Raw genomic sequence first — 10,829 nt, 5'->3', positions numbered from 1 at the left:
ATTGATTAAAAAGAAAGAAAAGTCAAAAGAAAGAAAGCATTTAATTACTATAAAAATATTTTGTTATATTATATTAAAATGTCTTGACTGTCTCCTTTGATCAATTCAGTGCATTCTTGCTGAATAAAAGTATTAATTTCTTTCCAAAAACATATCTAATGCATAATGTTAACAAAATGAAATCAAGTGCACTTAAATCTAATGTAAAAAAAAATGACAACAACATATTGCTCTGTTTTGATTAAATAAGTTTATTTTGATCAGTTACATATAGGGTGTATATCCCTGTGGGAGCATCACAGTAAACGTCCTAGATACTTTTCTTCTTTATAATCACACTTGCTCTAAAAAATAAAATCACCTTTTAGTTCTGCTTGATATCAGAAATAGGTACATTTTTACAGAATTCTTGTATGACAAGAAAATGTGCAATCTGAAATACTCAATTCTCACGATTCAGCAATTAAAAAGATCTCATAAAACTGCTCATTAGCATCGGGTTTTGTTGATAAAATTAACTTGGCCTTACAAATATTAAGCCAGTCTTTCATCCGATCTAGATCACCGTGAGCGCTGCCTTTCAACAAACAAATAAACTAGTCATATAATCAGCCTGTAAAATAACTTTGAAAAGCTATAGCCAGGCAGTGAATGGGGAATAATCCCTCAAAGCTAGCACTTAAAATGTCAGTGTAGAACTATTGGATTAGACAGTAAGAGAAAACCCCCTGATCAGCACATTATTCACACACTCAGTTGCTTGTGCAAAATAAATCAATTATCAGTTCATTGGTCTAACAAACATGTTGGTACACAATACATGTCCTTTTAAGTGTAAATCATGCTGTGTGTTTGTGTGAACCAGTAAAATAATCGGCTCCTGTGAAAACACAGTTCTCTGAGATGAACAACTGAGAGATTCTTCAAATGGTGATGAGGAGGAATTTTCAAAGAAAATTAAACAAAAACGAAACTGTACATAATATCTATGACAATATGTTTCCCTTATACCATCTTATCAGCAAGGGTAGCAAACAAAAACATAATAATAAATACATTGCATCAAAGCCGTTTACAATATATTAAAATCGCTGCATAATAGTTTATCTTTATAGTGTTTATATATATATATAAAACTCATATTTGTAAAAAGAAAGAAAATGACATCAGTAAAAGAATAATAACAACAGTAATAATACAAAAGCTTCATTATGATAAATTTGCATGTGTAAACTCATTGGATTGGACAGAATCACATTCAAAGGCTTTTCACCTAGCATGATGAAAGCTAAGAGGATATGACTGGCAAACAGGGACGGTAATTTCACATGACATGTTAAGTCAGACCTTCAAAACACAGATTAGCTTTTTTCCCCCACTTCAATCTACAGGCAAGGTGCTGTTTTCAAGATTGGAAAAAGCATCCGCTTCTCTTTTAGAAAAGATTTACGCTTGAACGGCTTCAGATACAGACGGATTTGGTAACACCAGGTTCCAGAAAAGTGATAGTGGTGTGTGTGTGTGTGTGTGTGTGTGTGTGTGTGTGTTTGTGCGCGTGCTGAGTGAATCTTGCTAAACATGAGAATATACAAATTATTGCCACTGTCAAAGCTTTCATTTTTGCTAACCTTCTTTTAAATTGCATATATTACAAACTATATTCTTAAGTAAAAGCACACAGGCCAATAACAGCGAAAACTGGTATATTCTCCAATTGTATTTCTTCATATCCAAGACTACTCGGTGAAAAGCAAAGTGCTTTTCTTAGTGTATGCAACATATTCAAATATCTGATTTCTGCTAAAAGAAACTTCCACAAAATTCACAGAATAAAAATTAAAAAATTAAAAAAGCAATCCAGACTTAGCTTAACCCCAGAGTTAGATTTCTCCCTTTTTGAAACCGGATGGATTGCAGTGTAGGTAATTAACTTGGCTGCGATTCACTATCATCCTGTCTCTCTCTTCTTTTCCAGTAAAGGGATATGTAAAACCAAATGAGCAAGGTAAGCCAACATACAAAGACTTTCATTCTTATAGACTGAGCTTGTGAATCTTATCCGCAGTTAAAATGAAGGTTTGCCTGTCTGGATGGGTAACCCGGCACTGCGGACGGAATTCCGCATTGAAAAACACTAGATAAGTGACGATAACCTTGGCTTTGTTCACTTTTAAAACATTTTTAACATTTATGCTCCACTCTTGGGCATACTATGCGATTTATCCTGACAGACTGTTCAGTAAAGTTCAGTATGAAAGCATTTACATTTGTTTCTTCATTATAAAAAGATATTTACAATCCAGTGTCCCTTTCAGCTATAGTTTATGAAGTCCCTCCAGTTTCAGTTGTAAAAACACACAGTCAGAGCAAGAAGAGAAAAGATAATGATCGATGTGTCATGCGTGGCTGCATGATGTCACTGGCACTGCATTAAAATGGTAAGTGCTAAGAAAAAGAACGGAAAATACATTTAATAATAAGCAAAGGAAAGAATCTTTATAAAAGAAAAGTGACCAGGGACCAGACCTGTGCCTCTGCCGGATTTCTTAAGGCAGGACTCACTGCGTAGTTTTTGTTGGGTAGTTGATGGGATGTGATTCCTTCAGTTCTGTATTTACTGATTTTTGGGGGGATTTTTGGCGTATTGGTGAGCCCCTGTTGGCTGTGAGCATCATTGGTACTGGTCCCCATTAGGAATGTGATGTTATGGCACTTGGTGCAGATCGACAGGCAGCGTGACAGGACGGGAGTGTGTGTCCGTGCTGTGTTCAGTAGTATGGCACTGAGCGCGCTAGTGCACCCTCATCTAAACACCCACATGGCTCTTTATATACATCATTAATAGCTGCACACCAGCTGCTGATTGGCTGACCTCTTGCCAGCTGAAGGTTTACTGGGGCAAGCAAGGTGCGACTCGAATACAGAATGGCCTTCACAGAATGGAACGAAAAAGCAGAGATGACGATGATAGCGGTAATCTTAAGAGTATGCTGAGTGTGCATATAGCGAGTTAGCTGCAAGTTTTATTCCTTCTGTTTTTCCCTCCAACTGGCCATATTTTCATTCCACTTTTTCTTCATTGCAGCAGCCCCTTCTCATTTGGTAACCTGAGGGAATGAAAAAGAGAAAGAGGTGTCAGTCTCTGGCTGTTCGTAGTTGTTGAATAAAATTTGGAGCAATAACATCCTAGTCTCTGGGTTCCCTACAGGATGTTTCATTTTAATTATTATAACTCAGTACCCAATGAGCCATCTGTCTGGTGCTGCTGGTGAGGTAAACTACCCCCCCCCACACCCACCCCCCCCCACACATATCCCACACACACACACACACACACTACAACCAGAGCTCCTTCTCAGCTCTGTAAGCTTCCCACAGCTACCCCACTGACACCCCAATATGTGTCTGTCACAAACTTGACAATTATTTTATTTAGTCTCAATTTATTGTGGTAGCATGAGGAAATGCAGAGAACAACAGAACTCTAAGATGATATTTGGCTGATGCAACATAACAGCGTTAAAAATGGTTAAATACTAGGGTATTATGCTTAGATAATCACATCACTGACGTTTACAGAGCATCCAGGGTCCTGCTCAGGATTTGTCTATCATTATGCCACAAATAATCTGGCCTAGAAGCTCCTCTACTATTAAACAAATCATTGTTTTTACTGTATTATTCTTTAAAAAAAAATCAGACTAGGTGAGCATAAAAAAAACCCAAAAAACTTTTAACAGTAATTGCAGATAACTCTCAGTTCATTTTGAATAGATTATGTATTAAGGAAATCCAACCATGTTAAACTCTGCCTAAAGGGTGAATGGTTGAAATACATATCTGGTAGTGTTATCATTGATTAGCAGATGTTCTCTAAAAGGAAAGACAAGCTTTTTATTGAAAAGACTATCATGCTAGTCTCTGTCCACTAGATTTAAGCACTCATGCAAGATCTCTTAAGTGTTTAGCACATCCTCCATCTGCTATATAATCCAAGGGCAATGGTCCATTTCTTTCTCTTTCATCTGTCATTTGCTCTCTACTATTCTCTTTACATTGGTTGTAGGCCCTTCCTGTCTGAAATCTTCTGCCTTCATCAAGGCTAATGTCACAATAGTGATTTTTCCCGTACTCCCACTCCCGCTGTCACATCACCGTGCCTCCTCGTAATTCCTTTTCTAATAACGCGTATGTGGGTGTCCGTCTGTTATGTAACTTCCTCTCTACTTTGTGCTTTGACCCCTATAGAGAACTTTTCCCATTTATATAAGTGACTGAGGCAATATGGCTTGTCATCACATGATCATTTATGCTAATGTGTGTGCCTCTGACAGGCTAACCCTCAAGGCCATGGTTTGCGATTCGTCCAACCAGAGATATCTTATGGATTTCCTGTTAAACTTCAGCCTGTTAAAGCTGTTAACCTAATAAGGAGCAGTAGTTTTGCTAATTAGAATGTGGAGGGTGTAGTAGAAGAGTAGGACAGCTAACTTGGGACAGCCTGTCTGCATTACAAAAATACATTACCACATTTAACGGTCACAATCCGCCCTCTCAATTGAATATTTGGGGGACTAGTTATTTTTAGAGTACTGCTCCCACACACATTGTCCTCCACCTAAAAAATTGGCAACCAGAGAAACCTTTTTCCCGATGTTGTTTTCTTTCTCTTTCTTTTGATGCTTTGCCGTATTTTTAGGGCATAAAAAGTCATGGTAATTATACAAACAGGCTCATAACAGTGTGTGAGAGGCTGATAAGAGAAAGAGGGGAAGGGGGCAGGAACAGAGTTTTGAAGAGGAGCCAAATTTGAGATTATTAATTGATTAAAATAAACTGGTCACCCATTCTATTCTATTCTATTCTATTCTATTCTATTCTATTCTATTCTATTCTATTCTATTCTATTCTATTCTATTCTATTCTATTTACTGATATTATGATACTCAATTACTTTAATGTGTAAAACAAAGTTGGTATATCTCCTCTTACAGTACTGAATACCTTCTGATAAATAAGCTTGAACCATTGTATTCTGCATTTAAAATATCAACAGGATAATAGTTGTGTAACCTGGAGGCCTTTGTTGGAGGCTTGCAGGAATTTGAGGTCTTACCATAACTGTGGACAGTGGTCGGGAAAGCTGGTTTACTCTGCTGGATGAAAAAAGAAACAGAATAATGAGGAAAAGACTGATATTTGTGCAATGTTTTTGATAATTGTACACTCAAATGAGCAGGGTCTCACATGAACAAAATATCTTAATCTGTGTTCCGAAGATGAACAAAAGTCTTAGGTTTGGAATGATATGAGTGTGAGTAATTTCATTTTTGGGTGAAATAACCATTTAATGTCATTTGTAGGGTTGTCAAAGTTAACATGGTAATTATGATTTGATATATTGATTTATTGGAAATATTTATTTTTTTCAGTCCTATTAAAATATATCCTAATCCTGCTTACTTGTAATTTCATTCACTCTATTGGAAATCTCAATGGGGACACTTCATGGCAGTGTGATTGTCTTCCCTACAGGCTACATGTGCTTTAACACACAGTTCAGGGATGCTTATATCTTCAGTACATCCCCATGGACACTTTGCCAACTGATGCCAGGCAGCAAAAGATATGAGACAAATGCGTGTGTGTATTTTGCATGACTGCCTATGTGCACGGTGTTTTCCCATGTGCTATAAATGTCTCCCCCTCAGCTCAAAACAGCTAACAACCTAGAAATAAAGTACTCTTCAAGCTCAATATATATTCCTCCGCTCCAGTGAACGCCTTTAATTTTGTATGTTGCATCTATAAATAGAGGAAGACAAATGAGTATGCTACATTGAAGTAACAAGATATTTGTGAATAAAGAACTACTGAGCCTGAAACTATGCTATTTTTAGGCTCGATTGAACCTCGTGATGATGCAATGCTTATGAAAAACTGTGAGAAGGGTGTTATGCAAGAGTATTGGTTGGAAATGTTTAATGAATAAATGCACAGGCTCATGACGGCTGGATATAAGCTTATAGTTTATGCTGCATCCACAAACATAACTGCTTTAATCTGTAGCTGCTGCTTTTAGCATACACAATATTGCAGTTCATTACATGACATATACAGTATAGCTGCAAATGCAATTCAGTGGCTATTTCAAACCATGATGGCTACATAAGGTGTGGTAAAACTCCTGTATAATCTACAATCCACTGAGGGAGTCAACTGCTTTTAATGTCTTTAAGGACACCTTCACTTGATATATTTACTCTAGAATAAATATGATGTAAAAAAATCACCTTTAAATTTAAACTTAAAAGTTAAGTGTTTTTGTCATTTATTTTACATCTGAAGTGACGTTTTTAGTTTTTTGAATGTTAAAATACTTTCCTTTGTCCTATTTTAATATGCAGAGTATAAGTCATTAATTTCCTTGAATAAATTCCCTTTCCATTGCTCTGTTTATTTGAGTGTCCGACCAGTAAAATTGGCTCAGCCAATGTGTGAGTTTTGGGCAGAGATATCTGTTTGACTGACCAACAGCAGAAGTAGGAAGTGTTCAGGGAAATCTACTTAGAAAATTGTCAGTTATATATTATTCTGTTTGACACTACACTTTTGAACATGGTCACTGTATTTTTAGTTGAGATTTAATCATTGTTAAGGTTGATTTATTCAAGACCTGCATCTCTGGTTTCAAGTACACTATTTGTATTCCACTACTTATGGTATATACTGTAGCAGGAAAAAGAACATTAAATAATCTTGTTGAGTAGCTCCTTGTGAAAGATGACTGTAATGATTAATCTGCCTGTTGCAATAGATGGCGAGACAAGAAGAAAAGTCAACCTCCTTAGCCGTCTCTAAGACCTATCGTGGGAAGATCTTCTGCAGAAACCCAACATACCACCCTGCCTAAAAATGTCCTCAAGCAGACAGGAAGGAAGTCATTTTTGAGTGGCAACACACACAGGAAATCCACTTGATAAAAGACGGCCACAAAAAGGAAAGTGAGTCGCAAAGTTTGAGTATCATGTTTGTCTTTACCTTTTAAGGGAATGGGACTCGTCCATAACCAAACCAGCTAATGTTTATAATAAAGGTCTGTTTTAAAATGTCTATGTGTAAATATACATAGGTTATATATACTATAAACATATATAGTATCTCATAATGGCTTATGTATGACATGTTAAAATGAAATTACATGTCTGGGTAGCTTGAATGGCAGAAGACAACTTTGAGGTTTATTTGATGTTCAGTTCCTCTCATGTCGCCATGACTGTTTTTACTGGACAAAGACTTGCAAACACTTAATCTAAATCCTATATTCATAAACTTGCTTAACTTGTCTCGGCCCAGTGCTGGTGTACTGAAATAACATTAATTTTGAAATCTCTCTTATAACGGGTTAATGATTTGAGTAAGGGAAGAAATTGATCTACTAAAGGTCATCTGTAGTCCATGTGATGTGTCATTCCCCCATTGGCAGATCACTTATGCAGAGTGTCTTTGTTTGAGAATACGTCTAGATCTCTGTCCATCTATCCAGCTCGTTCATCCTCACGAATTAACTATCCACCTGAGGCTATTCACCAGGCACACAAAAATGGCCAAGGCTACCAAAATCACCATGGCAACCGCTATTCTCCGGATTGTCATTGTCAGTGGAGGAAATGAGAAATGATAGTCCCATTTAGGAATGTAAAGTGAGGACCCTTGAAACGGAAGCACCTCGATGTCATTAGAACAATGACTTAAAAGATTAGACTGAATTACTGTTAGCTATCAAGGTTATGAGGCTTAGGCACTCACTGTTTCTCCGCTTTGTCACGATCGTCGAGGAAGAAAAGGGCGGTGGCGAGGAAGAAAATCCCCCCCAGAACGATGACAAAGGGACAGAGCATGAGGGCATACCCCAAGCTCAGGAACTGCCATAAAGCTGACGTAGCGTAGCTCTCCTGCAGGGAGTCTGATATCTGTAGGAACACATAGAGACAAACAAAAGAGAACTCATTAGCAAACAAAGGAAAAGTCTGCTGTGAGCCATCAGCGACATTAATGCAATAATTAACTTCCTAATATTGTCTTCAAGTGCTGTCAATCAGTTACTGGGTGAACACTTAATCCTTGTGTTAACTTGTCTTAAGCTATTGGAATCTGTTCAATAGTAAGTCAATAAATCTATAAAAAGACAATTATAATTAATTAAACTATTGATTCGGTCAAGGAGGCATTTTGTTTAAGTTTCAATTTATCATAATCTGATTACATTTTATGCTGTTTGCTCCCTCAAGATTCACTCAGTCAGTGGTCAGCAACTGGTTATTAATGTTAAAGACCACATGACATATTTCCTATGTAATATTAGAGAGGGATATTGTCATTGCATTTGATTGTACAAAAATAGTACAAATAGTGCAGTGCAGGATGAACGAGTCAGCAATATTTTTGTTCCATTTAAGACCATTTTAAATGCGTACATTTGCTAGAATGGCATTTTAGCATTTGCTAAAAATGGATGTTTCTAGTGTTAATGCTTTGTTCTAGCCATTCTAGTGCACTATATTATTACAAAATAAAGCAAAAGATGTACATTTTGACATAAAGACACTGACAACAGCATTAAAATGATGTTCAGCAGGGCTCCTCTTCTGACTCACTTTAGCATGGCTAATCTGTTATCATCAGCACTAGCGTGCGAGTCTCATGGGTCGGGTAGGAATGCTGACACTAAAAGGTGTATGAGTGGGTGCTGACAGTGAGGTCTGTGTGTGTGTGTGTGTGTGTGTGTGTGTGGGTGTGTGTGAGAGACCACACTCCTGTATATGTGTATATCTCAGCTTTTATTATGCCAAACATTAATGTTGAACTATTTCTACTGCTAAAAATAGGGCTGAAGTTGAACATTTGTGATGCGTATCTAATGAGGTTTTTTTTTTTGGCAGAAAAAAAAGATGGTAGATTGCGGCTGATAGCCTATTTTCATAGATAATTACACCACCCACTATGCCTAAGGGTATAGATTCACTCACAGGTACTATGAATGTTTTTACATCAGTTAGAGTGAAATGGAGCATTCCCAGGTATTTAGGAAATGTTATTCATTCACAGGTCTAGTGCACATATTGTTCACTTTTTAAAGGAAAGTGTTGTCTGCCTGCCACATGTATAATGTCTGGAAAAACTATAGTGTCACTGCCCAGTGTCAAAGTTTCTGTGGTTATTCCTCTAAAAACTGTTCTTATGTTTATTATTCAGAGCTGGCAGGTTTTTTTGGGGGGGGGGGGGGGGGGGTTACGACAGAAGTACGTCACAGCCACCATCACACTAGCTTGCCAGACCTCCGGAGTGAAATTATCAAGTAACTGTTGATGCATGACTCGGCACATTGCTGGATTTGACAGGCCAGAATGCCCACACACTTCCTCTGAAGATGTACCCACTATCTTAGAGGTAACTGAGAAGATCATTGTACTCACAGAGAGCAACCGAGTCATGTGAACTAACCATACATGAAACGTTACAAAACATGTGGCAGCATTATAACCACACTGCCCAGCTGTCTGTCCACAGGTAGGGCATTTTGAGCAGATGGAATGTGGTGGGTTGCTAACACTGTGACTTGAGTGAACTTTTAGCATTCTTGTAGCTCAAACAGTACAGCACAGTGCTAGCAACAGCAATATCATGAAGTGAATTCCCCTTGAATTTACATTTATTCATGTAGCATAAACTTTTATCCAGTACAAAAGGGAACTTGCTAAAATTCATAAACTTATAAAATATACTTATTTAATAAGTATATACTTATATAATAAAATATACATGGCTATTCAATAGTTGTGGGTCAGTAAGAAGAATTTATATTTTTATTAAGCAAGGATGCATTCAATTAATCAAAAGTGACAAGTAATGTCATATTTAATTTTAATAATAATCAATAAAATATTTCTATTTCAAACAAATGCTGTTCTTTGAACTTTCTATGTCAAGCCATTAAATCAATAATGTGCAAGACGTGGCTCAAATACCAAATGATGGAGTGATAAAATAAAAAAAAAAAATCTTATAAACAATATACAGGCAGATTAGACACACTTCTTACCTCCTGCTGTGTGCTTATGACACACTCTTGCAGAATATTGATGTGTATGTGGGAGATAGATAAAGAGCAAACACATTGCAAATGCACTTTTGTTGTAAGAGGTTGAAAGTGATAATGGAATAAGTGAACAATGGGTCTGAACCCTGAGCCCTACATGACATGGGGCTCTGAACCTGTCAAAAGCACGCACATGAGTTACTGTTTAGCTTGGATCAACTCCAGTGACTCCTGTTCGGAATGCCAGGAATGTCTACAGGAGTCGGAAGTCTAGGAACCACAGCGTGCTTTTTCCGGAGTTAAGAAGAATGATGAATTTATGCTGCACTGTGATCGGTTTGCTTTTATTTTGTTAACATGAACAAGAGTGGAAATAGGAAAAGGAAGATGGAGCCAGGGTCAGCGTACAAAATCATAGAGCAAAATGTCACACGGCACAAGGCGGCGTAGCTTATTGTTGCACACAAGTATTTAAGAGACCGAAGGGAACACTTGTAGATGAACGTAGCCTTGAATGAGCTGATGACTGGCATATATACCAACATAATGTCTCCCGAGGAAAGGTATTACTGGAAAGAAACGCAGATCAGGAAGAATGGGAAACCTTCAGAGGGCTTTTGTGTAATTCTGCCATTGTGAACTCAAAAAAAGAGCCATTAAATAAAATCAGTCCCTACACACCAAATACTCAATACTGAACAGTATATACTTGTAGCATAAAGCACTACAG

General features: G+C 37.3%; 1 protein-coding gene across 2 annotated transcripts in view; it reads right to left on the bottom strand.

The window, feature by feature from the left end:
• Positions 1-231: 231 nt before the first annotated feature.
• spns2 (SPNS lysolipid transporter 2, sphingosine-1-phosphate) overlaps positions 232-10,829 on the bottom strand; it is a 72,049-nt gene continuing 61,451 nt past the window's right edge. Inside the window, exons 11-13 of one of the 2 annotated variants that reach the window (XM_082170655.1) lie at positions 7,810-7,973; positions 5,117-5,156; positions 232-3,107 (exon numbers count right to left, since the gene is read on the bottom strand). In XM_082170655.1, coding sequence (XP_082026781.1) covers positions 3,096-3,107; positions 5,117-5,156; positions 7,810-7,973 — 216 coding nt within the window. In that variant the 3' untranslated portion in view covers positions 232-3,095. The remainder of the gene's footprint in view (positions 3,108-5,116; positions 5,157-7,809; positions 7,974-10,829) is intronic. The other variant, XM_082170656.1, reaches the window with a different exon arrangement.

Source organism: Leuciscus leuciscus (genome assembly GCF_965113295.1).
Source record: "Leuciscus leuciscus genome assembly, chromosome: 5".
Classification (NCBI taxonomy): Eukaryota; Metazoa; Chordata; class Actinopteri; order Cypriniformes; family Leuciscidae; genus Leuciscus; species Leuciscus leuciscus.
The sequence above is the reverse complement of the archived record's forward strand: the minus strand, read 5'-3'. Positions and strand labels throughout refer to the sequence as shown.